Here is a 27,173-nt window from a genome sequence, read left to right on the forward strand (position 1 = left end):
CCTAGCTTGATTCCAAGCTAGCTTGGTCGGCCCCCTTTAGGTGGGTATAGAAGGTGGGTATAGTACTCTATAAATAAGAGGCTACGATAGGGACCGAGAGGAGGAATTGGTTTTGGTCTCCCGATAAAATTAAGTATCCCGTGTTCACCCCGAACACACAACTTAATTTTATCAATAATAATTCATTCCAGTAGAGAACTATTATTGAACTACCGCACCAATCCCAAATTACATTTTTGGGCTCCTTCTTATTATGAGTGTGTTAGTCTCCCTGTGTTTAAGATATCGAATGTCCACTAATTAAGTGAGTTACTGAAAACTCATTTAATTAATATCTTAGTCCAAGAGTAGTACCACTCAACCTTATCGTCATGTCGGACTAAGTCCACCTGCAGGGTTTAACATGACAATCCTTATGAGCTCCTCTTGGGGACATTATCAACCTAGTATCTCTAGGACACAGTTTCCTTCTATAATCAACAACACACACTATAAGTAATATCATTTCCCAACTTATCGAGCTTATTGATTTATCGAACTAAATCTCACCCATTGATAAATTAAAGAAATAAATATTAAATATATGTGCTTGTTATTATATTAGGATTAAGAGCACACACTTCCATAATAACTGAGGTATTTGTTCCTTTATAAAGTCAGTATAAAAAAAATAACCTCAAATGGTCCTACTCAATACACTCTAAGTGTACTAGTGTAATTATATAGTCAAGATAAACTAATTCCTAATTACACTACGACCTTCCAATGGTTTATTCCTTTCCATTTTGGTCGTGAGCTACTGTTTATAATTTATAAGGTACTGATAACATCATCTTCTGTATGTAGCACCACATACTATGTTATCTACAATATAAATTAATTGAACAACTACAACTAAATGTAGACAATTTGACCAAATGTGATTCTTTATTCAAAATAAATGTTTACAAAAGCTTAGGCTTTCAGTATACACTCCAACAATGGTATCCACTTTTTTCGTACCTTGATCGATGGAACATTCCATATAGTATAGAAGGTGTCACATTGTTACATTTTGAGGGTCATATCACACCAAGCCATGCTAGTCAGTAGGGGTATCAATTCGGATGGGTCGGGTTGAGTCGATTTCAGGTCGGGTTGATTTTTTTTTTAAAAAAAAAACCTAACCTAAACTCAAATACAACTTGAAATCTCTAAACCCGAATTTGATCTGAATAACTTGATTAAAAATGACCTTTTCTTTTACTATTTTCCCTATAATTCCTTACTTTTATCTCAATATTCCATCATTATCATACTAATATTAATATTGTCATATTGATATACATAAAAGTAGGGTTGTCAATTCGGATGGGTCAAGTGGGGTTCGAGTCGGATTGAAACTTTTTTTTTTAAATCTTAACCTGTTCCGAACTCGAATTCAACTTGAAACCCTTAAACTTGAACCCGAACCCGACTAACCTGAACCCGACCTGAATAACCCGAGTAACTCGATTCAAAATGACTTTTTTTTTGCTATTTTTCCTATAATTTTTTACTTTTATCTCAATACTCCATCGTTATCATGCTAACATTAATATTAATATACATAAAAGTATCTTACTTTTCAAAATAAAATTTGATTTAACATAAAAAAATCCACTAAACCCTAAACTCGAGTCAACTTGGGTTAACCTAAACCTGACTTGAATCTGATTTAAAAAATTTTAACCCAAACCCGAACCTGATTCAAACCCGAAAATCTCTAACTCGAACTTGATTTTTTTTTTTGAGTTGGGTCATCGGATCAGATTCATTTTTCACACCCCTACATAAACATATCTTAATTTTCAAAATAAAATTTGATTTAACCCAAAAACCCTACTAAAACAAAAATTTGAGTCAATTAGGGTTAACCTGAACCTGACCTAAAAATCTCTAACCAGAAAACTGTTAGATTTTGAGGAATATCCTAAGACAATCCGTCTTATGGTTTTTACTAAATATATATTTACTATTTGAGTGCATATTATATGTTTGATTGTCTTAAACTCATTTACTGAATGCCCACAATATAATTCATAGCATGAGAGAAATTGTGATTGTATCAAAACTAGTGATTATCTCTACATGTGTAATTATGAATGTATTGGAATTTCCCTAATTGTCTAATTGATGCATTCGGTCATCATCAATTCTGTAAGACTACGGGTTATACTCTTTGGTTCGCCAAGCAGTTGTTTTCTCACTGGTTGGAGACATTGAGATGTTGAGAGTTAAACGTGGATGTTAGTTATGGTAACTAGTTCATTGGAGTGACTCACTGTAAGACTTCATATGTTTATCTACATATCTATGGATATATCTGTGAAGCTCTTACTGTAGCTCGAGTGTCAATTTCCTTCGACTTGAGGTATACAAGTCATCTTGGTCACGGAGACTTATACTTTGACATCTTAAGCAAGCACCTCATTGAGGTGTGGACCCGGGATGATTGGATATAAGTCGAAATGCTCAAAGATGTTTGGATGACCCACAGAGGATTTACCACTCCTTGCGAGAAGACGTATACTCTATGACCACTCGTTAGGATTATTACTTAAAGTTTTAACATCACATGTTAAGAGTACGAGACTCTTATATACATATATGAGTAATTTGAATATATAGAACGAGGAAGTATTACTTAGGTTAGGCATGATGTAATCAATCTAGTGGGGACAGACACATAAACCATGTCCTAAACCAAGTGGGTATAAGACGAGTGAAAGGGACAAGACACGACTCACTATAACTACTAAAGAGTTTAGAATTAGTTCTAAGATCAACTATGCTTTTCTGGATAATTGAGGATCATGATATACTATTAGGTGTCACTCATAATCGTTCTATAATTAAAAAGTTAATTATAGATGACCAAGATAAATTGGGAACCTATTGAGTCACACGCACTAACAAGTCTCTAAAAGACGTAAAACAAGTTAAGAATGAGATTCTTAGATCAAGAGATAAATGTTTGGTTGGGTCATACATAAGATAAATATGAAAATATTTGTCATGATGGAAGCGCGGATGGGTTACATCTCTTATGGTATAATTGAACCATATTTAGTTTAATCATGAAACGGTTATGAACCAACTTGGTTTAGTTGTGAACCAAACTAAGGGGTTAATGAGCTAATTTTTTGTTAAAGGATAATGAGTTGGATTTGGACTTTCTAACCCAACTCATTAAATAGAATTATATATAGATGTAATTGGAAGAGAATTAGATACAAGTTTCATTATTTGGTTGATTGACTATTGGAAACTCAATCCTCCTCTCCCTCTCCTCTATCTCCCACCGCCAACAAGAGGGTGCTCCCTCTTATTGTCGTGACCACCACAAGGGAGAAATACTCTCCCTTATGTGTTTCTCTTATTCTTCCTCTTGATCTCTCTTCTTCGCTCGTGGCTAGTAACTTCCGAAGGATAGACTTGTACTCAAGGAGTTGTCTTGAGGAGCTCGATGTGGTTACGAATAGAGGCGAGGTTCGACAACGTTACTACGGTTAATGTCCTTCTCGTTACAGATCATCCGTAAGGTATACCTAGCGTAAATTTACTTTCTGTAAAATTTTAATTATGCGATCATTTTTGACATGTTGTATCCTTGTGTGCGTGTGGTGTGTTATATAATAATTAGGAATTATTATTGTTTTATTTTCTGCTGCGCATGTTTACAAAACGTGTTCTACCACGCACACGCATCGAGCATGTCCTAACAAAAACCTTTAACCTAAAAACCCCTCCAATCAGACCCAACCTGAACCTGATTTTTCTCGAATTGACTCAGATTGGGTCGTCGAATCAAGTTCAATTTTTAACACCAATACTAATCACTTCACCCCATGCTCTGTGGGTCATGTCATCCTCTGTTCATGTGGGTCATGCTTATGGTATTGAAGGCTAGATACCTTTAAGACAACTAGGTATGACCGAACTAAGAGAATAGTTGGCAAGGCTGAATCTAGCAAGGCAAGAAGGCACGACTAAGTCGAGTGCTGGAGCTTCTCATCTTAGATTCACTGTCAATCGAGCTGAGTGGTTGAGCTGAAGGAATCAGCATGACCGAGTCAAGTAGTGAAGCTTCTTGTCTCGAGTCCATATCAACCGAGCTGAGTGGTTGAGTTAAAGAAATCAACATGATTGAGCCGAGTGGTGAAGCTCCTCGTCTTGAATCCACCATGTCCATCTGCCGTGTTGAGTGGTTGAGTTAAAGGAATCAGCATGATTGAGTCGAGTGGTGACTAAAGGAATCAGTTAAGCCAAGCCGAATGGTGGAGCCTCTTGCCTTGGGTCCATTGTCAGTCTAACTGAGGGGTTGAGCTCAAAGAATCAGTTAAGCCGAGATGAATGGTAGAGCCTCTTGCCTTAGGTCCACTATCGGGAGAACCCAAGGGTTGAACTGAAGGAATCGACACTACTGAACTAAGTGATGGAGCCTCTTGTCTCAGGTCCACTATCGCCAAATGGTGGAGCCTCTTGCCTTGGGTCCATTGTCAGTCTAACTGAGGGGTTGAGTTCAAAGAATCAGTTAAGCCGAGTTAAATGATAGAACTTCTCACCTTAGGTCCATTGTCAGGAGAACCAAGAGGTTAAACTTATGGAACCGACACTACTGAACTGAGTGATGGAGCCTCTCGTCTCAAGTCCACTGTTGAACCAATTTAGGGGGTGTTTGGTTCTTTCCTAGGAATAGGAATCGGAATGAGAATCATTGTATTGTGGAATGGGAATGGGTATGAGCATGGATATCACTCTTAAAAGCAATGTTTGGTTAGTTGTATATCTTCTATCGGAATAAATCAAAGTTTCCTTTTTTACCCTTAAAGGAAAATAAGAGAAAAAATTAGATGTGGGAGAAAGATGAATGTGAGAGAAAAATATGATGAAAGAGAATGATGAGAGAGAAAGTATTATGAGAGAGAAAGTGTGATAAGAAAGAATGAAGAGAGAGAAAGTGTGATGAGAGAAAATAAAAAAAAGAGAGTGTAATTGGAGAGAGCATGATGAGAGAAAATATGATGTGAGAGAAAGTATGATGGGAGAGGATGAAGAGAGAGAAAATATAATGAGAAAAAAATGAGGAGAGAGAGTGTGATGAGAGAGATTGAGGAGAGAAAAAGTATGATGAGAGAAAAAGAGAACGGTGAATATGATGGGAGAGATTGAGAAGAGAGAAAGTATGATGAGAAAAAAGAGAAAAGAGAGTGTGATGGGAGAGATTGAGGAGAGAGAAAGTGTGATGAGAGAGAAAGTGTGATGAGGAAAAAAAAGAAAGAAGAGAGTGTGATGGAAGAGATTGAGGAGAGAGAAAATATGATGAGAGAGAAAGTGTAATGAGAAAAAAAGAAGAAAGAGAGTGTGATAGGAGAGATTAAGGAGAGAGAAAGTGTGTGATAAAATGATGAGAGAGAAAATATGATGAGAGAGAACAAGGAGAGATAAGTGATATGAAAGAAAAAATAAATAAATAAATTTTGATATTTAATATTAATGGAGAAAATTTTAGTTTTAAGTCAAGGGCATTTTTGGAATAAGGGAATATTTTGATTGATGAAAATAGGGTAATGGCTCATTGAAGGGGAGGTACATGAGAATGAGTTATTACCCAATTTCAAGGATTCATTCCCTTATTTGTATTCCTATTCCTATAATCCAAACATTAACAATGACAATCAATGATTCTCATTCACATTCCCCACTCCTATTACCTTAAACCAAACGCCCCCTTAGTTTTGACCCATCTCAGCATGGCTAATGACTCTCTTGGTATGTGTGAAGACAACTAAGGGAACCTCAACTAGGGATGACAATTTCATCCGAATCCGATGGAGGATCCGAGATCCGACCCGAATGGAGGAGGGTATCGAGGGACTATTAATACCCGATATCCGACCCGAATATCTGATTAAATAATATATATACATATATTAAAAAAAATTCTTTTTCCAAAATCAACTTACTATTTTTGTTGATATTAGGAGGAGACTATATAGATGTTTAATCTATTTTTTTTAATTATATATATATATATTTTAATAGGTTGTTAATTTTAATATATTTTTGTTGAATGATAATAGTTGGATAGAAAGAAGAAAAATTATAACTATAGAAGATATTCAAATCATTTAATGGGTATGAGTATACCCATCGGAGATCCTATACCCGATGAATATAAAAACAAAGAATATAAAATCTGACCCGAATCCGACTCATTATCATCCCTAACTTCAACGAAACTTTTTTACTAGCTGTTTTTGAAAGTTCCTCACTTTTCTCTTGCATACGTGCTAATACTTTCCATATTATTTGAAAATAAGCGATGTTTTTTATATATAATGGGATGCCTTTTTTTTTTTTAATAAAAAACTATTAAAAAACGTATTTGTATAATTTGGAACACGGTTTTTTTTTTTTTTTTTTGCTGATTTGTTAATTTATTAATGCTCGTATGAATTATGTTTATTAAAATTCTTTACGCAAATTTATCAATAATCCTATAAATAAATATTTTTTATACAAATAATTAATCTTATAGTATCAAATTTACTAAACTACACACATTTAAATAAAAAAATTAAAAAATTAAACTAAATTTAAATAATTATTTTAGTTGATTTTAGGTTTGACATAGTTTTCAGTTGATTATTTTATTAAATAATTTAAACAATACATTCAATTTCACACATTTGTCTTTTTTTTACTTCAGTTGGACTCAGTAGGGCCCATTGATATCCATCTAAAATTAAGGTAAAGAAGTAGGTTATTAGTTCAGGTATGCAAAGTTGATTCGCTATTTATCCCATTTCTGCAAAGGTAAATAATTTCCTTTTTCGCTACTGCTCTCGTCTGGCGACGGCAGCGGCCTCATCTCCCTGATCCAAACCCTACTCCTTATCCATTGTGTGATCGATCGCCGGCGGAGGTCAGCGGAAGACGATGCGCCGGTGCTCCCACTGCAGCCACAATGGCCACAACTCCCGGACGTGCCCCAGCCGCGGCGGGGTGAAGCTTTTCGGGGTGCGCCTCACCGATGGTTCCATCCAGAAGAGCGCCAGCATGGGGAACCTCTCTCTTCTTTCTGGATCCAGCGGCGGCGCCTCTCCCGCAGATGGGCCGGAGCCAGCCGCAGGCGCTGCCACTGACGGTTACGCGTCGGAGGATTTCGTGAAGGGGTCGTCGGCGAGCTGCCGCGAGCGGAAAAGAGGTGAGTTTTCCCATACTTCTTGTCCCTCTTGATCATATTGTTATATCATTATGATTATGTAAAATTGTTAAAAAGATAAAAACTAGTGAAACTTTTCGGTGGATGTTTACTGCAAGAAAGAATACTTGTTAATGATGTTCTATATCACCTAATTTTGGAAATACCGGAGTAAGGTTCAATTAGCATATGCAATATTCACATCCTTCATTTGTATAAGAAACATGGAATAGCATGTTCTGTGTTAGAGTCTGGGAGAACCCTTTGTTGCGACTTTTTAATGCACTCTGTAACTTATTCTGTCACTAGGTCTCCTACGACATTTTCGAGCATGCATTCATTTCCTTTTTTTGTGGTTATGTTGTTGGTGTTATTCTTTGTATAGTAAGTTATGGTAGCTGAAGGATCTATATGATTATAATAGTGTTATGCAATTGAGATAAAGAAAATGACAAAAGACAAAGATAGTTATTTGATGAGCTGAATCAAAGATGTCATTTTAGATATCAATAGATCAAGTTGGGGAGCAAACTGTCACCTATAATCTTGATTAGGTAAAGGATTCATTGTAAAATGTCCATGTCAATGCTATTTGCACCCACTTTATCTGAAATAGGTATCTTTTAGCTGTTGATTTCACGCAGTCCCTCACTGCAAAGGAGAAAACAATAACTCCTAATGTCTATATATAAAAGATTTCTCTCTTTTTAGCTATCATCATATCAGTTTTGGACTAATATTTTATCATGCGATCAGAGTGATGATGGATTTACTGTATTTGCATTTTTGGTGTGAAATTTACTCTACCTTTTATTATTATATTTACAGGTAATCCATGGACTGAAGAAGAGCATAGAATGTTTTTACTTGGATTGCAAAAGCTTGGTAAAGGTGATTGGCGTGGCATATCTCGTAGCTATGTGGTGTCTAGGACACCTACCCAAGTGGCTAGCCATGCACAGAAGTATTTTATTCGTAAATCTAATATAACAAGAAGAAAAAGAAGATCAAGCCTCTTTGATATGGAAGCTGATGAGGTCTCTCTCTCTCTCTCTCTCTCTCTCTCTCTCTCACAGATGCTCTATTTACCACACAATTGGTCCCCTGAGTTTTGGTGCTATGGTAGGACATCCAGGTTGTCACCCAAGCACCCGCGGTTCAATCCCCAGTTATAGTGTATTTGCAGGAATTTTTCCTCCAAATGGGGGGCATAACCAAAGGATGTCGAACTTCTGGATTGACTGCCATGTGTGCTTCCCGATTTATCTGTGGGAAACTTCCGTGGGGCCGGGCTAGTCACCCCAGAATAGTCAATGAGGCTAATTGGGATTATCATTTTTTTTATTTACCACACAATTGCACTTATTTCTCATTATTTTCTCAATTAGTGAGGGCATTAAAATCACTTAAGGAAAACAATCTCATCTTAGCATGTTGGGTATCTAAAAATAATAATTTAAACTAAGCTTCAACCTTACAAAACTCATTTACTTTGCATAGTATTTTTTTTCCTGATGGATGACTCTTTTAAACAGAATTATTTTCAGGTAAATTATTTTTGTACACATGTAGTCTATTGGTATTAACAATTTTTTGTTTTCTGAAAATCTCCACTTTTGTCTATCAAATGACCTAGTTTTTCAAGGTAAATTATGTTTTGGCTACTGTTATTACATGTACCCCGTTAAAGCAGGTTGAATAAGCGATGATGGAGTAGAATTTTGAAAAATGGGGATACATGAAGTACCAGTATACTAAGGGGAAGTGCATATACTTTATGGATTATTTTAACTGAATGCCACTAATACGTACAAAAAGTAACCCACCTTGATATTTCTATGTAGAACTCAAATGTAATGGGTCCTAAAGAAAATACTCAAGATGCTCAAGTCAACGAAGATGATATTGGCAGTCTTTAGTTGCTCTTATCTTACATATCTATTGGGCTGAATCTGTGAATTATAATTGTATCATTTTTGCCTCAACACTATAAATATGGGTGTTTTTTTACATAGATTGATGTTAGTTTTGTGATTTGAAAATAATGTGGCAACTGGAAGGATCGGTAGCCCATGGATCCATTTATTTCACAGAGGACGCCTTTCAGTCATTTTTGTACTACTTGTGATCGTCATTCATTTTGTTTACCAGCCCCTTGAACCTCAAGCATTTTCAATTTCGCAAGAATCAGATGCACAAAATAGCAAGCCACCTCCAATACCTCCAATTCTGAACGAGGAAGATGAATCAATGGATTCTAAAGTGGAAGTAATTGAAGAAGTGCCACAACCAGAAGCTCAGCTGCTCACTTATCCTGTGATGTTTCCTGCATATTTTTCTCCGGTTCTCCAATTTCCTTCCTCTTATTGGTCAGAATGCAAAGCAAATACATTGGAGCAGCAGACACATGAAATTATTAAACCAACAGCAGTACATTCAAAGACTCCTATAAATGTTGATGAGCTTGTGGGTATGTCAAAGTTGAGTATAGGGGAGTCCCTCGTAGGGACAACTTCTTCGTTGGATTTTCTCAGAGGGTCTAAGAGGCAATCTGCTTTCCATGCTAACTGTTCCATGAGGTCTCAAACATGATCCAGCTATTTAAACAAGGAGATCAAGTGACGGTTTGCTCAAAAACTCTTTTTCCTGTATTTTGTATATCGTACCATGATCCTAAATCCATTGTCAGTTTTGTTCAATTACCAATACTTGCTTGCACTTTCCATTTGACATTTTACTAAGTTCTTTGAATTGGCTAACTAATTTCATCGAGTATGTCAACTGTACATATAGTTTCTGTTACTCTTTGCTCTATTTGTTAGTTTGTGCAGACCAATCAGCAACTCCATCTGAACTATATAGGCCACTTTTTCTATTCATGTCTAAATCGACTTCATCGCTAAAATACAATTGTAAAAACTCATGACGTACTTTCCCGAAGTTGTAACTTATACAAGATGTGGAACCAATGCCATATCTATCAACTTTGTTAATATAAAGTCCTGTTTCGTGCACTCGACTATTCTTTTGACTATTTATGTGGATATCGACGCTTAGTATTTCTGATTCATTCAATTGCTTCGTTAGACAACTAAATGGATGCTCCTTTTGGTAATGAATAATTCTATGCTGAATCGTGCTCTTTAACATAAGTTGTTGCTGTGGTTCTTCTGAACTATGATGTTGGTAGTTTTATTTTTCAACTGTTTATGATTTTAGATTCTGATACCTACAATTCTATGCTAACCTTTTCCGGTCTTAACCAAATTTTAGGTACTATGTACTATGGGGCTTCGGAAGATCTTCCTTGCAACCGCCACAATAACTTGGAACCGATTGTCCTTACCTTATCTGTTTATGCTAACTGCAAGACTACCACTAATAATCCAATGACATCCCAAGCTATTGGTTGCCCTCGCGACTGCTAATAATATACAACTTTTGCAGTTGAATGTTCTTCGTCTGACGGAGGTACTTCATGGAAGGTCAAGTATCCTAGCGAATTCGATGTGCATATATTAGTTGTTCCTGCGACTATGATATCGAGCAGGATTCATGTGTGGTATTTGTCGAGGAAGTTGCAACTCACAACTAGGATCGAAATGTTAGTTGTTTCGAAAGTTTTAATCTGTCACTAGGGTGCTGTAAAATTCTATTATTTTCGATATAAAAAATATAATAAGGGTATATTATATATATATATATATATATATATATATATATATATATATATATATATATATATATATATATATATATTCTGATAATTAGTTTTGTTTTTTTTTATTTTATCCATGGTGTTGTTTTCCGTATTTAACCTTGCAAATTACACAACCCAACCACCTTTCGCCACGTGTTGGGCAATCTACCTAAACACAATCCTCCCAACTCGACACGTGAGTGGCACGCGCTCCTCCCCCATGCGATGCGAAGCCGCCCTGATGCTCATCATTGGCCATTAACCGGGCGCCACCGTAATTCCAACCAATCCGATGCCCGTTTACGCAGCCAAACTTCCCTACTCGATGATCCGCCCTGATCCCCTCCAACCATCCGCATAAAAGTTTCCCATCAGTCGCAAAACGGATCGACGGAGAGCGGGGGCCCACGCGGATTCAAGGTCTCAAACTTGCGATCTATGCGATTTGTAGGATGATTTTAAGAAGTGCCGTTGGAGAGGATCCTTACCCCAACATGGCTTCGTGAAATACTCTCCCTTCCAATCCGACACAGGGTGGGCGTGTGAGCGCGAGATAGAGGAGCGTCGAGGAGGAAGACGACGGAGAGGTCGGAGGTGCGGAAGGAAGAGGGTCTCTTGCACCTGCGCTCGATTTCGGCGGAGTATTCGTAGCCGCAGCAGGAAATTGTGTGCCCGTTCGGGAGATTCCTCGGAGCTAGGGTTTGCGGGGTGGAAGGGGAGGCGCCGCGGCGCTCCTGGTCGTCTTAAAGCGCTGATGAGAGCCAGCAGTTACGGGTTGGATTTCGGCTCCGGACGTTGAAGGGGCAACATTTCGTCTCCGGATGGAGGGTGGTGGAACCTTAGCCGCTCTTCCTTTGGTACGTACTTCGTTTCTGTAGTTTTAGTATTGATTCGTCAGGTTTGCGGTGGGAAGAGGCGAGTATGCTGGTTTGGGTGCGTCGTCAGTGGCATAATGGGGAGTTAGGTCTTCACGTACTTGGATTGATCCGTTTGCTGCAGGGATTCTCGAATTGTTGACTTTTTTTTCTCTCTCGTTCCTGAAAGTTGGACCCTTTGTGACAAATTTTGGACATTGATCTCATTTCTTCAGTTTTCTTCACTGCACTATCTCGTGCGGTGCCATTAATATTGCTCTGGAGTTCTCCTGTGCGCTTCTACTCGCCATGCATACCATTTAAGTTTATTTGTTATAGTTTCTATATATCTTGGATGTCTTGTTGTATTTGGATCATAAGTATTCCTTTGTATGGTTATGCGCTTGATGCTTATGACCGTTGCTGAATCATATCCAAAAACAAACATTTTAAGGGAAAATTGATGTTTGAACAAATATGCTGTTTCTTTCTTTCCAAAAAAAAATTTTTTTTTTGAGGCTTAAGGTCCAATACAGTTATGTTGGTCTTGTAATCTCGTTTGCCTATTAATTTTTTTTGTCGGTGCAGATTTTGACACGTTTTTTTTTTTTTTTGATAACTGAGTTGCTTGCCCACTGTGAATTATACTTAGACAATGTCAGTTAATATTTCTGGGCATCATTGTTGCTTTGGATAATGGGCACTACTGCTGTCTCTTTAATTTTGAATAATACTTCTTAGATGTTCCTTAGACATATTTTTAAAAGAATATATGGTTTAATTTTGAATAATACAGTAATCCTGACGTCAATAGATATATGTTTATAAATTCATTTCAATTAAAATTTTACAGTGTGTTCCGATGCTTTTATGCTAAATTGAGAATACAGTGACTGATTCACTATTTCAGATATTGTTGCTAGTAACTGTATAATTTGATCTAAAATTCAATGAGAATTTTAGCTTGTTGGATAGGACTTTTAAAGTTTTTTCAGGTGATTATTAGTGCTTGTAATGATGATTCAAGACTAATATTTTGTCTTCATAGACCATAATGTTTTGGTTATAATTGGAATTTTACTATTTGTTGTCACGGGTAATTTTCCCCCTCATTTTACACTTTTAGCTTGCTGGCTTTCCACCTCTTGGATACCATGTGGTGAATCATATTACTAAAACTGTTAAATTTTCGTTATTTTGTAATAAATTACATTGGATGGAAATGCTGTGATACCTGATGATTGTGATGTAACATTTTTTAATGGTTTTGAGTACAGAAACTTTTGGCTAAATGTGAAGCTAGTTGCCAAGGAGGGCTCTTAGTGCTAAGAAATTAATTCTGTATTCCAGTCCAGAAACCGTTAGATAAATGGAGTGATGATATATTTTGGATACCCTGGCTTCTAGGTCTCACATCATTGTTAATTCTCTTTATGTGTGTGAGTGCACATGTCTTCTGTTTGTTTTAATTCTTGTCATGCTTTCATTTCAAATGGCTATCATACTTATATTTTCATAGTATTAAGTTTCATCATGTTTTTTTTGTTTGTTTAATCTTTATAATTATGTTTTCCTACCAATTTGGATTTTGGTTTATAAAAATTGTGCTAGATCATTTCAGGGTTTTATCCATGGATTGTGATGATAGTGACTTCCAAAGCCAGAACTTTCAAATAATTGGAGAGGACAATGATGGGTTTCCCCAAAGTTTACAATCATATGATCCTCCAAAATTTGATATTGATGATCACTTTCAGTCTCATTTAAGGTTTGATAGTTTAGCTGAATCACGGCTTTTTCTTGGTATTCAAGGTGAAGAAAACAATTGGATTGAGGAGTTTTCTCCCAGACATAGTGCAGCAGCATTTGGTTCAAGTGCCTTGCAGACTTGTTCCATTACAGGGAACGACAATTGGTCCAATACTCCATCTGAAATTGCACAAATGCTAGTAAAATCTATTGGAGATAATGAGGTAAATCCACAAAACATGAATACAGGGTCAGAATCACATGCAATAGAAGACTCTGCTAAAAATACTCTGGGGTTGAATGAAGATATAGCTACAGCCAACCAGCATGGCGTTTCACTTCAAATTCCCAATAATGAAAAATCAGAATCTGTCTTGAATATAAATTCGCCTGACCAAAAGTATCATTCTGTTGGGGAGGTGGTTGCTTCAGAATCCACAGTTAATGAAGAGGTGGTTGCTTCAAAATCCAAAGTTAATGAAGAATTAGCTTCTTCATCAATTGAGTTACCTAAAGCATGTTTAGTTGCTGATGAGCTTCTTGATGTGGTTCAGAGCAAGAACCAGTTGGATAATTCATCGGTGATTGGTTCATTTGTTGATTGTGGCTATCCTATAAACAAGGGTTGTGAGATGAGTTCAATTTCTGTTCAAAGCAACATTCAGAATCATCCCTTGCCTTTATTCACTAATAATGCGAGTACTAAAACAAGTAATCTGGAAAACTCATTAGCAACAGAGCAAAAGAAGGAAGACTGCCCTGCGGTTAATGTGAATAAGAGCTCAGAACCTCCTGAATCTGAAAACAAACAGAGTGATACATTGCCTACTTTTCATGGTGAACATAAACCAAATGATCACAATTTTCAGGATGAGGCTCTTAATAATGATATTTGTGTTATTAAGGACTCTTCAGGAATGGCTCCGACGATCAATTCTCTGATGTTGCCAATTGAAGGGTCTGAAACTGTGCTCTCTGAGAACTCTGGGCTGCTGGAAGCTATTGCTTACCAGGTAAAATCTTTGAATAAAGACTTAGAGACAGAGGATAAAAGATCAACTGGCGCTAGTCAGTTACCAGCTTTAGCAGAGGAGGATGGAGAGAAATTTGTTGAGGTTGTTATTGAGAAGAGAACTGAGCTCTGTGATATAGCAGCGGAACCTCTCAATTCTTCTGCCTTGGTGCTTGAGGAAAGTCAAACGTTTTGTTCCGAGGAACAGAGAGATCTTGATGTGTCCAAAAGAGTTATTGATGACAACAAATGGAAGATAGAGTTTTCATCTTCAGTTCAAACTGAAATATCTGCAGTTGAGGATGATACTGGTTCACAAATTCATCCTTTAACCACCCATAACTTGGATATTATGCAGAAGGAAAAGATTGCTGACAATGAATGCTTAGAAGCTTTTACTGAAAATTCTGCTAAGTTGAATGGCGCAGAACTTACTTTGGTCAACAAACCTTCTGCTTTGCTGGAGGATAGAGAAAATAAGACCTCTTCCTCTCATGAGAAATTGGATCCATTGAGCAAGACTGTTTGTTTGGTTGCTGAATCAAATGTGGACAACATTAGTCATTTGGAGGAAAAGGATAACTCTACACATTCAGGCGGTTCAAATGACAATGATTTTAAGAATCACTCTTCCACTACTGAGACTACACAATTATCTGCACCTGAAACACAGGACCACGGTATCATGATGGATGTTGATGAGACATCAATCAAGGACCAAGCAGGTAATATATTTTTGTGTTTTTTTTTCTTGTAGTCATATTTTAAATTTTAATTGGGGAAAATTAGTGCTTATGTCTATGTTATCTTATAATTTGTGGTCGTGCCTCAGAAGTTATTAATTTTCTTTCCTCGAACAATTCAGAAAATACCCAGCTGCTACACTCTGAGGTTGAAGTGATAGTAGAGGAGAAAGAAGTGATAGTGTCATCCATTCCCGATTCACACTCAGACAGGAAAGATGTACAGGTAGCTTCCCTGTCAGTTGTGAAATGTGTCATAGACAGTGAGATATTAGGAGAACCACGTGTGATACCAGATTCAGATGCGAAGGGCCCATCAATGGAGAGTTTTTCTGATGGACAAGGTACCTTATCTGCTAACCTGCTGTGATGTTTCTTTTAATTGATTAAGTTCAACTTATGAAGAGAATTCTGCTTCCAATTCAAACTTAAACATTTACAGTACTCTGAAATCTTAAGATTATCCTTTTTGTTCATCTATTATAACTTATATCCTGTTATCATTTGCTTGACAGAATTAGATTATTTGAGCTTTGGTCTGTATACTAATTATGCAAACCCCGCATGCACGCTTGAGGGGGTGGCCGACATGGGAGTAGGGGGTGGGAAAAATCAAAGATGTTTAAAGGGATTTTAGAATTTAAATTGGCTGCAATCTATGTTATTTTTGGATAAATTCCTTTTCATATGATAAGAATTGATCTATTTGAATTATGATTGATCTCACATGTTTTTAGGATAAATTCCTTTGTAGGTTTTAAATCTCGACCCGTGTCGAGGTTTCGGTCCCGGACCGGAACAATACGTTTTCGGTATCGTATCGTGTCATGTCAATATAGTTTCTATATTTTTTTTGACGATATAATTTCTATATATTTTTTAATTTTAAATATAAATGTTTTTAATTTTATATTTGATTATTAAATTTGCCTTATATTTTGTGATGTTGAATTTATATTTCAATATTTTCTCATAAGATAATGCCTATTAAATTTTTATAAAAATTATTTAAAAAATAAGTAATTCTCAAAATTCAAAACTAAATTTAAAATTATAAAATTATTTTAAAAATCAAAAATAATTATAAAATTATTTGGAAATTTAAATTATTTTTTAATGTATTTGTAAATTTTTAATTAAAAAAATTATTTGAAATATTTAAGAATTATAAATATTTTTTAAAATTTTAGATTATTTTAAATTGATATTTAATTTTAAAATTATTTAAAAAATTTAAATTTGTTTATATAGCATTTATTAATTTTTAAAATTATTTGAAATTTTGAAATAATTTTTATTATTTATAACTATTGTTAATAATAGTTTATTTATAAAATAATACATATTTAAAAATTAAAAAATCAATTAAACCAAAAAACAAAAAAAAATCGTGGTTGCGGTGACCCACGGAGGTCATCACGGCCCCTGCGGAGGGTTTTAGGAATATATAAAATTTTATTAAAATTTTAAATAAATTTTTATATATTTTAATGGGATAATTTAATTAGGATTTTAATAAATATGTTTGGCTATTTATTTAAGTTACAGGTTCATTGGATCTATTAAAAATAATAATAACATAGCTAAAAAATAAATTAATAAATAATATTTATTATATGTTTTTAGAATTAAAATAAATAAAATGTATAATTAATTATATAATTTTATTAGGGTTTAATTAATCCTCTTTGGATTATCCCTATCATAGCTTGAAGTTGATTGAGATAATAAATCTAAGTTCAGTTTTAATTAAAAAAAACCGTCGACACATCATGACCTTTGGCGCGGTGGGTCGCGCGACCCCTCCGGTACGGTCGTGGGGTCAAGCGACCCCTTTGGCGCAGTTGCTGGGGTCGCACGACCCCTCCCCCGGGGCCGAGGGGTCACGCAAGCCTTCTGCGGAGACCGCGGGTCATGTGACAACTCCACGGCTGTCACTGCTGCTGCCGGTTGGTGGGCAGAACTAATTGTTTCAACTAGATTTGCATATATTTCAATCCTTGAACCAAACCCAAGTTTCTGATGTATACAAACAGAATAGATTTGGCATAGAGGATTCTGCTAGATGGGAAATGATCTGACTTTTTTTGTAGTGCCATATTGCATGTCATGTATCTAACGTCTCTCCTCTCTAGAAATAAGGTCCTGGGTGATGAGATTTCTTAATCCTAATATGGCAAATGTCCACATAGATGACAAGTTTGTTTTTTACAGAAACTTCCAAAACTGGTGAAGGTCAATTAGCTTTTTCAGCTGGAGCATATGCTCTTTCCACTTGCAATAGCACAGAAGGGGAAAATGCAAAGTTAGCTTTGACAAGCAATTCTGACAAACCAAAACAGACTGATATAGAATGTGAGTATACTTCACATTATCCCTGTTGTAAGCAGAAATCTTTTATTAGCTTACTTCACATGGATGGCCTAGGCATATAGAAGATCCCTAATCTTGTATTATTATTAGATTGCTGAAATGGAAGAGTTAAATTATTAGTTGATTGTCCTATAAATAATTCTACAATCCGTTGAATTTGCAATTACATGGAAGTATATGTTAGAAATTCTGTGTGTACAACATGGGATTTTATCAACAGTAAACACCATCAGAACTTTTTTTGGTTTCTTATAGTATGTATTGTTTGTGTTTAGTTACACAATGAATTGTGATATCATCTGGTTCGGTCATCAATTTGCTATCTTCTGAAATGGTTTGAGTATCAGTTGGTTGCCCACAAAGAATCTCTCTAATCCTTTAAATTTGTGCATGCACATGAATGTTCTCAGTGCACAACATTCAACAATCAACATCATTAGTATTTTTCATATGCTTATAGCATGTGACGCAGAACAGCGGAAGAATGAAGATACAATCCTCACCTTGACTGCGTTATTAGGTCTTATTTGTGTTATAGTTACACAGTGAGTTGTAAACTTGTAATACTACCTTGTTAGATCAGTTATCTTTCTGTTAAAATTAAGGTTTTGTTTTACCCAAGGTGAGATGAGTGAGGTTCATATCTTGTCTAAATAATAATCTTTTACATGTTATCTTGCTATAGCCTTGTAGATGGTCATTTTACTTCTATGCATGTAGATGCACAATTTTGTAGTTAGTGTTAGTGCACTCCATTGAAAACCAGTGTTTATCATGTAAAAAATCTATTTGCAGTTGATATGTCAAATATTGGTACAAATGGCTTTTCTCAGTTGCCTTTGCATGAAAGCAATCTCAATTCCTGCTCCTTTGACTCTCAAGGTGGAAAGCCAAGTTCATATGAAACAAATTGTGGCTCACTAACTGTTATTAGTTGCAATGAGTGGAACATTGAGGAAAGGAGTAGCACACAATATAGAGAAAGGAATAGTTCATTGCAAAATCTTGCAGGCTCTTCTTTAGAGGCATTAAAGTTTGATAGTTTTGAAGGCACTGTTCAAGATTCCAAAATGAGTACTTTAGGTAATGATGGAAACTTCACGTTTGTTGTCCCCCTAGACAAAAGTGATCCCCCAGAAGACAGCAAGAAGGATCAGGAATCCATCTCCCAAATTCAGTCCTTAGAACAGCATCAGGTGATCATTTTAATGCATTCACATTCAAATATCCATTTGCATTTGCTACCATTGGCAAGATCTACAACTAATTTAGCATATCTTTCTCAAGTGTAGATTTCTAAGGAGATTTCTCAGGAACATCCAAGTGAAACTGTAGAAGAAATTACTAGCAATCCTAGCTTGAGTGTGGAAGACAAAAAGAAGAAAGTGTCTGTTCGTGGAACTAGGAAGGCAGGCATTTCAAAAGGAGACGCTGATGAGAATTCACAAGAAAAACATTCTAAAGGAAGCAAAAGGACACCACGTAGTACCTCTAGCAGAGCCTCACGAAACAAAACTGGCAAAGAAGATGTACAACAATGTCTCTATGTTGATTCTAATACTAAATCTTCCTGTTCTCCAACTGTTCAAACATCTAATCTGCCAGACACGAGCACATCAGCGCCGCCGCTATTTCATCAGCCTTTCACAGATTTACAGCAAATACAATTGCGTGCTCAAATATTTGTCTATGGTTCTCTCATGTGAGTTGCAGACACTTCATTATCATTCCTTTCTTTATTATTTGATTTAGCTGATTATATTTATATTATTCTACCTCTTTCAGACAAGGAGTGCTGCCCGATGAGGCTTGTATGCTTCCAGCCTTTGGAGGAACTGGTTAGTGTTCTGAAAAAGTTGGTAAATCTTTGTCAGTCATTCTTGACTGATCTGAACTGTTTTGCTTAATTAGATGGAGGAAGGAGCTTATGGGAGAAAACATGGCGTGTTGCTTCAGAAAGGTTTCATAACCAGAAATTACTAACTAGTAGTTCAGGTACTCCTTTGCTTTCTCATTCATGCGGGTTTCATTGAACATAGCTATTACATCTTTGAAAGTTATTTGAGATTTTTGATAAAGTTGTTACTAATTTGGTTGCAGAACAAGTTGTCAGCTGCAGCCCTCTTTCAAGCAAGGTTCTTAATTGCTCTGCTGGTAGGAGGGACAGTAAAACCCCAATTGCAGCTACAAAAAGTTCCGTTGTTTCTTTCCAATCACCATTCCAGAGTTCGTCAAAGGATGTTTTACCCTCAAATATCACAAGAGGCACCTACTTGGAATCCAATCAATCTCTGTCGCCGTTACATTCATATCAAACTTCTCAGATGAGACCGTACTTAACCAATTCTGCACCTTGGTTTTCTCCTAGTCCTCACCATGCTTCCTGGACTGTTCCATCACAAAGTTCACCTTTTGATTCCGCTGCACAGCATTCTTCTGCAATAACTTCTGAAATAGCTCAAGTAATGCCTGCAAGAGACTCTTCTAAATCTCTTGCTGCAAATTTGCAGCTTACCTCACATGGTGCCTTGCTGCCTCGTCAAGATACTCCAAGTATTTCTTCATCATTGCCAAGTCAGATTCAAAATAAGGAAGCAACTCCTGCAGGAAATAAAAACCCTTCAATTAGGGACAAATCCCGAAAGAGGAAAAAAAATTCTGCGTTAGAGGAGTCTGTGTTGAATATTTCAGCTACCCAACCTCAACGAGATTCTGCTTCTGCCACTTGTATCACTAGTAATCTGCCTAGTTCTTTATCCTTTCCTCTATCTTCTAGTTCTCTAAGTCCTAATACACCTGTTGGCTTTGTTTCAACTACATCTCAAGCACCAACTGTTCCTTACTACCAAATATTGGGCAGTAATTCTCAACAGAATGTCCTCTCAAAAGAGACCTGTACTCATATTGAGCAATCAAAAGTGCAAGCTGACAGTGCTTCTGCTTATGCTGCCACTGCTGTTAAGCACAGCCAAACTATTTGGGAACAGATGACTGTTCAGAAGTCAGGCCTCGCATTGGAGGTTGAAGGGAAACTTGCCTCTGCAGCTGTTGCAGCTGCAGCAGCTGCTTCTGTAGCAAAGGCAGCTGCAGAAATTGCCAAGGTTGCATCTGAGGCTGCAAAACAGGCTAAGTTGATGGCAGATGAGGCAGTTAATTCGTCATATGCTGAAAATATTACTCAAAACACTGAAAATAGTCTTGATATTGGAAAAAGTTTGCTTAACTTGCCAGTTAATGACAAAATTAATGGTCTTTCAGTTATTTCTGCTGCACGAGAGGCTACAAGGAGGAGGGTAGAAGCATCCTCTGCAGCCATGAAGCGGGCTGAAAACTTGGATGCCATACTGAAAGCTGCAGAAATGGCTGCAGAAGCTGTGTCCCAAGTTGGAACGATCATTGCAATGGGGGACCCTCTGCCATTGTCGATAAGTGAATTAGTAGAAGCTGGACCTGATGATTATTGGAAACGTCATCGTATGACTATGAAAATTGATTCTGAATCATATTCACAGGCCAAGAAGAATTCAGGTTTGCATATAGCAAGTGACCATGAGTTATACGCAAAACAATCAGCTGAATTATTGCCATCAGATCATAACAAGAGACCAAATTCTATGCCTCCTGGCAATCAGAAATCCATACCATTTGAGGAACATTATGAAGGTGTGCAACTTGTGAATTTCACAATATACTACAATTGTTTATGACATACTTTATGCAGTTGTCTAGATTCACCTTTATATGATTTGCAGGGCATGAGTTACAAGGCAGGGAAAATATTGTTTCAACTGAAACTGGGAGCAGTCCTATACAAGGAAGTACCATTCAGACAGGCTCCCTTGTTGAGGTATACAAGTCTGGGGAAGAATCTTACAAGCGGAGAATGCTTAAATATTTTGACCTATATTAAATAAGATCTTCAAATTATTTCTTTTTTAAAAAAAAATATTACTTTTTAAAAATATCTCTATTAAATTAGATCTTTAAATTATCTATTTTCTTTATTTTTGTTGGCCCTGATTCTCATACATTAGTCAAAATATGGTTTTCAGGATGATGAATTCCAAGTTAAGGAATGGATCATAAACCCTCAAATAGTTAACCCATTTGTTACTTCCTATGATATATGGAAAATGGAAGATCTAGAAAGCCTCCTCAAATGCAACACCATGTTTTTGTGGCTGAATGGCTGTTTTTTTCAACCTAGCTTTCGATTAGGGATGGCGAGGTCGGATTTAGATCGGATTTCATATCCTCTTTACCCATTCCCATCTATTGTATTCATCTATTCATCCCCATACCCATTTCTATACCCATCGGGTTTTTAACTTTCATCCTCATCTCCATATCCGTCGGAGGGTTGGGTATCCAATTCCTACTCATCATCCTATTACTATCTACAATTCTCATTTTTTTAAAAAAAAAAATATTTCTTGTTTGCTCTTCCTCATCTCGGGCTTCTTCGATTGGGTGAGAATTTCTTGTGAAAAAGAAGATGAGATACGTGTTGGTGATAGGGCAAAGAGGCAAACTAAGTTTTTTTTCTGAGATAGAAAGCGGGTTAAAGTTTTTTCTTATATATCGGGTATCGGGTAGGGTATAGATAGGATTTTACCACAGCCTCCATACCCGAATCCGAAAATACCCATATCCGATTACCTGCTTACTATAATCGGGTCTAAAAATTCCCTCTATACTCTTCTCCATTCGGTTCGGATATCAGATTTCTCATCGGATTTGGAGAAAATTGTCATCCCTAATTTCGACGACTCAACCTATTTTAAGATGAAACTTTGCTTTGTTGGAACCACACCTCCTTGGAAATTATTCTTCGTTCATTTTCTCTTTTTTCTGACACTGGACAAAATACTTAGGTTGTAGCTAAAGAAGGTGGCCTTCGAGGAGCTTGGTTTTCTGCATTTGTCCTTGATATCAAAGATGGTAAAGCATTTGTGCAGTACAAGGATCTTCTGTCTGCTGAAGGTACAAGATTCTTACTTGAATTAACAAGGAGGTTACACTATCACCTAAAATTATTATTTTTAACCGTCACCCGCTCCTGGGAAAAAACAAAAATCTGAATTTGGTTGTGCCTATAAAGGGAAAGAAAATATAATTTCAAATATGTGATGATTATTTTTAACTCTGATTTGATGATAGTAAATTTTCTAGTAATTTAAGCTTGTATGCCAATTATCCCAATTCAGGTCATGACAAGCTCAAGGAGTGGATACCACTTGAATTCAAAGGTGACCAACCTCCCAGAATACGTGTAGCACATAGCTTAATGGTAGGTATGCCAGAAGGAACAAGGAAGCGGCGGAGAGAGGCTCTAGGCAATTTCAATTGGGCAGTTGGTGACAGAGTAGATGCATGGATGCGTGATGGGTGAGCTTAATTTATGCATTTTGCTTTGTTTTAAAAAATTATTTGTTAATTTAAAGATTTATTCATAAAACATCAACAAGCCATATTAGTCTCAACTTTTTTGGGTTGGACGCACTCTTCTCATTTCTCCATAGAGAATATTTAAACTGTTGTTGATATCTCAAAGTACTGTTCTATTCTCCCAAATTGTTCTATTACTAACTATATATATAAAGCAAGTATACTTTGACTGTTTACTGGACAGTTTTCCCATATTAACTGCAAAAAGAAGACACAGGCAGGGTGGATAATTTCCCATCTTCAAGCTTTTGACTGTCTTAGGATTACTTTTCTCCTGTGCTTAATATTCCATTTGCCTGGCAGATCTTTATGAGTACTACGTTAATCTATTTTTAATCAAGTGATTTCCTAATGCTATATTATCATATATACATGGTAATCATGAAGTAACCGTGTCTACTTCTTGCATATTCAGTTGGTGGGAAGGTGTTGTCAGTGAGAAGAATCCAGATGATGAAACCAAGTTAACTGTACACTTTTCAGGTATGTTTGTAAGGCAAATTGCTATGTTTTTCTTCCCTTGAGTTTTCTTTTGGTTAAAATTGCTTGTAAAGAAGGCAGAGGTTGGTTAGTTAAAGAGTGAACACATTCAAAATACCATTTTCTGTATAATTGTCGAGGATATAAATATAGGAATTTGCCTCTTTACGAGCAGCTATAGATTTTGGGATAAGAGGATAGCCAATCAACTTCTAAGATGAGATTAGAGTACGAGGCCATTTCTCCAAAACTACATGTGTCAAAAAGAAATTCATCAATTCATATGTTGGGTTTGAGCCAATCTAGTGAAGTATACACATCCATGGTACATTAACATACCATGGAACACTTCATAAAGGTTCCGTTACTCATATGCATTTATGCACATCCAATTCATTCTGCGATTGGTTGTTTAACCTTTATTATTCTTCAATTGTATAAAATATTTATTTAACCATCCTTGATCCTTATCTGTTATTCTAAGTGCAACTTCAATATATTAGTTTTTTTTCATTTATCTGTAGGATATAATTTTAAAATTACATTCATTTACTGGGTTTCCATTTTTCTTTTTTCTTTCTTTTGTTGATTAAATTCAAAGCAGGGGATGACTCCTCAGTTGTTCGAGCTTGGAACTTACGACCTTCACTTTGTTGGCAAGATGATCAATGGATAGAATGGTCTAAAGAAAAAATCACTCTTGAAACCTATGAGGTATTTTGTTTTAACCTTTCTCAGCAATGTCTTATCTTTGCGTTTTTTCCTTTGTATTTCCACTGCTAACTGCTAGGCATTTGCCTCCTTTTAGATTATCTTTCTGTTTCATTTTAATTTTTTTGGGGTTTGAAATGTGTCATTCTGTTATCCTGCAATAGGGAGATACACCCCAGGAGAAACGGCGAAAGCTTGGGCTATTAGATAACAAAAATAAAGAAGAAATAATTGAGGGAGGATTGAATACTTGCACAAATGACTCAAGCAAGTTGGAAGAGATAAACCAACTTAATTTATCAGCAAGGGATGCAATATTTTCCATGGGGAAGAATGTTGGTGATGGTAATAACAATGATGCATTTAAGGTCAAACGGGCAGGCCTTCTGAAAGATGGACCAAAGGTGGTGTTTGGTGTTCCTAAGCCTGGAAAAAGACGCAAGTTTATGGAAGTTAGCAAACACTACACAGCTGATAAAATTGAGAAAACAGCTGAAAGGAGTGATTCGATAAAGTTTGCAAAATATTTGATTCCCCAAGCGCCTCAGCCATGGAGGAATAGCTCCAAAGCAGACACTAAAGGAAAGCAAGGCACCAACTTGAATACCAGAGTCCTCAAATCTTTGAGGTCACAGAATGTTCAGACCAAAACTACTGTGGGTAAGGATAAGTCAGTTACCAGTGCTTCTGTCTCAAATGGAGTAGAAGTGAGTCTTAAAACTTCTTTTAGCACTGGAGAGAAGAAGAGTTCATTAGAAGTTGGTTCTCTTCCACATTTTATTGGTAAAGTAGATGTTGCAGTCCTCGGGTCCTCTGTGCAGCATGTACCAACTATGCCAGCACCTAAGAAGAAATCCTCTTCTCTTGAGCTTGAAATAGGGGGAAAAGAAAAGGGCTCATCTGTTGTGGACCAGTCATCCAGATCTGAAGTGCAAGGTTCTGAAAATATTGTAAAAAGATCTGCTGATGTTACTGAACCCCGGAGATCGAATCGTAGAATTCAGCCAACATCAAGAGTGAGTTTTCTGACTTCTGTTTTATTGTACTTTCAAATCATATAATTTCTTTGTTTGCTTCATTTGTTTTGAGTATAATTGAATTGTTGTTTTCTTTACTTTTGAGAAGTACAATGAGGAATGCTCGGCTTCATATGTAGACCTATCTTGTTATGCTTTTGCCACATGTTATCCTTTCTAGAACTTCAGTCTCAAATCTTAACTTGCATATATGATATAGGTTATGAAGTTGACTTGATGACAATTTGATGGCGTCTTAAAATTGGACATTGATCTTAACACATCATGTTAGAGTGACAAGCTCTAACTGGTCAACTTCTCTGAAATTTTAGCTTCGTTTTTTCAAATTGGTGGCTGCCTACTGTCCATGTCCGATCCCATCTTATCTATTGCACAGTCAAACACATCATAGTATTATGCATGGCGTGTCAAGTCATCCTGTTAATATGTTGCTAGTTGTATTATAGTTGACTCATGTTGGCAATGACTTGATGACCATTTGTCATACAACTCACGAGTTAGTACATTGTAATCATTCCTTGTTATCTTACGATTACTAATCATATCTTAAATAGAAAAAAGTAAATGCATAGACCACCGTATTAGTTAAAAGCTATTCATGAAAATTGTCTTTTTAGTTTGATATACAAAATAAAAAGTTTGTTAGTGCATCATGTCTCATGTTTCACATAGTGCACCAACTTTCTCACTGGCTGATTGAAGAACCTTTTGCTTTATAGGGCCTTGTCTAGGAATAGATTGCAATCCACCTCCAAGCATTGTTTTTATATATGGAATAGTAGATTCTAAATTCACATTCTCGAGTGACAAAATTACCGTATTTCATATCATGTTTTATTCAATGTTCCTTCATCATTAGGTTAAACTCTGCTTGTATGTACCAACATGCATTTTGTTCCTATTATAGAAGGTCAATATTCACTGTGTGAGGGTTTTCTTCTGATATATCACAATCGACAATTTAATATTCTTTATCTGAACCTATTGCTTTTTCTTGAAAAAAAAAGCTGTGTTAGTGAGATTGCAAATAAGAAACACCAAAGCTTGTGTATCAATTAATATGAAATATTTCAGGAGCCCACTTTTTTGGCCATTGTTTTCAAATTCATAGGTTTTCTGTTAAGTTGATATTATTACCATACACAGTTACTGGAGGGACTGCAAAGCTCTCTGCTGATATCAAAGATTCCCAGTTTTTCACACGATAAAAGTACCAAGACCTTGCCTAAAGGTGGACCATCTTCTAGAGGTAGTTTTTCTTTCAGAGAATAGATGCATTGGATTGCAGGCATTTTACATTCCCCACTTTTGTTTCAGGTCAGAGTCACAGATGATCGCAGATAGCTTCGTTACTGATGTATTTCAGATCGCATAGATTTCCAGCGCAACTATGACAGGATTAAAGTTAGGGTTCATGTACATAAATGCTATCCCAGGTTTGCGATACGAAAGACTTCTTTCTCAGATGATAGATGGTGTAAGTGAAACCTTTGTGATCAGATGACTAGGTGTATAATGCCATAGGTTCAAAGTTAACTGCTCTTTATCATGAGCCTAAACGGATTTATTCTCAAATTCTGATTGTACTTGTCAAGCTATTGAGTTCCTTGCTGCTTATGGTAGATTTGTGCAGAAACTTTTGTTTTTACAAGCACAGTTCTTGTCGAAAGTGTTTGCTTGTTTAGCAAGGTTACAAGCACAGTTCTTCTTCGATCACTAGGGCTTCCATTACCGGCGATGGCCTACCGGAGCTTCGGATTCTAGGTCTCCTCTTTGTGCCTGCTTCTTAAATATCCCCTTTTATGTTTGATTGGTTCCGGTGATTTTGGTGGTTTGCA

General features: G+C 36.4%; 2 protein-coding genes across 6 annotated transcripts; both read left to right on the forward strand.

The window, feature by feature from the left end:
• Positions 1 to 6,818: 6,818 nt before the first annotated feature.
• Positions 6,819 to 10,910, forward strand: LOC122041437 (transcription factor MYBS3-like). The gene is made up of 4 exons (XM_042601111.1): positions 6,819 to 7,231; positions 8,057 to 8,265; positions 9,380 to 9,852; positions 10,502 to 10,910. Exons 1-3 carry the CDS (start codon positions 6,964 to 6,966, stop codon positions 9,818 to 9,820), a joined length of 918 nt encoding a protein of 305 aa, XP_042457045.1. The 5' UTR covers positions 6,819 to 6,963; the 3' UTR covers positions 9,821 to 9,852; positions 10,502 to 10,910.
• Positions 10,911 to 11,437: 527 nt separating this feature from the next.
• LOC122041438 lies at positions 11,438 to 26,929 on the forward strand. 5 transcript variants are annotated; one of them, XM_042601117.1, is made up of 18 exons: positions 11,438 to 11,785; positions 13,404 to 13,489; positions 13,595 to 15,268; positions 15,409 to 15,630; positions 17,501 to 17,641; positions 18,455 to 18,855; positions 18,952 to 19,361; positions 19,445 to 19,497; positions 19,571 to 19,654; positions 19,760 to 21,322; positions 21,412 to 21,506; positions 22,534 to 22,642; positions 22,867 to 23,047; positions 23,523 to 23,590; positions 24,192 to 24,301; positions 24,463 to 25,314; positions 26,482 to 26,584; positions 26,653 to 26,929. In XM_042601117.1, the coding sequence occupies exons 2-18, from the start codon at positions 13,414 to 13,416 to the stop codon at positions 26,667 to 26,669; spliced, it is 6,159 nt and encodes a 2,052-aa protein (XP_042457051.1). In that variant the 5' UTR covers positions 11,438 to 11,785; positions 13,404 to 13,413; the 3' UTR covers positions 26,670 to 26,929. The 5 variants fall into 5 exon arrangements, with proteins under 5 accessions (XP_042457051.1, XP_042457048.1, XP_042457047.1 ...); XM_042601114.1 differs by having other exon boundaries at positions 13,394 to 15,268; XM_042601113.1 differs by having other exon boundaries at positions 13,404 to 15,268.
• The last annotated feature ends 244 nt before the right edge of the window (positions 26,930 to 27,173 follow it).

This window comes from Zingiber officinale, chromosome 2A (assembly GCF_018446385.1).
Source record: "Zingiber officinale cultivar Zhangliang chromosome 2A, Zo_v1.1, whole genome shotgun sequence".
In the NCBI taxonomy this organism is placed as follows: Eukaryota; Viridiplantae; Streptophyta; class Magnoliopsida; order Zingiberales; family Zingiberaceae; genus Zingiber; species Zingiber officinale.

What these genes read in the sequence shown, in the direction of transcription:
- LOC122041438 (XM_042601114.1), top strand. Translation starts at nt 13,414, where the DNA reads ATGGATTGTGATGATAGTGACTTCCAAAGCCAGAACTTTCAAATAATT. An exon ending in ATCAATCAAGGACCAAGCAG is followed by an intron (nt 15,269 to 15,408) that starts GTAATATATTTT and finishes CGAACAATTCAG; the next exon opens with AAAATACCCAGCTGCTACAC. An exon ending in GGATCTTCTGTCTGCTGAAG is followed by an intron (nt 22,643 to 22,866) that starts GTACAAGATTCT and finishes ATCCCAATTCAG; the next exon opens with GTCATGACAAGCTCAAGGAG.
- LOC122041437 (XM_042601111.1), top strand. Translation starts at nt 6,964, where the DNA reads ATGCGCCGGTGCTCCCACTGCAGCCACAATGGCCACAACTCCCGGACG. An exon ending in CTGCCGCGAGCGGAAAAGAG is followed by an intron (nt 7,232 to 8,056) that starts GTGAGTTTTCCC and finishes TTATATTTACAG; the next exon opens with GTAATCCATGGACTGAAGAA. An exon ending in TTGATATGGAAGCTGATGAG is followed by an intron (nt 8,266 to 9,379) that starts GTCTCTCTCTCT and finishes TTTGTTTACCAG; the next exon opens with CCCCTTGAACCTCAAGCATT.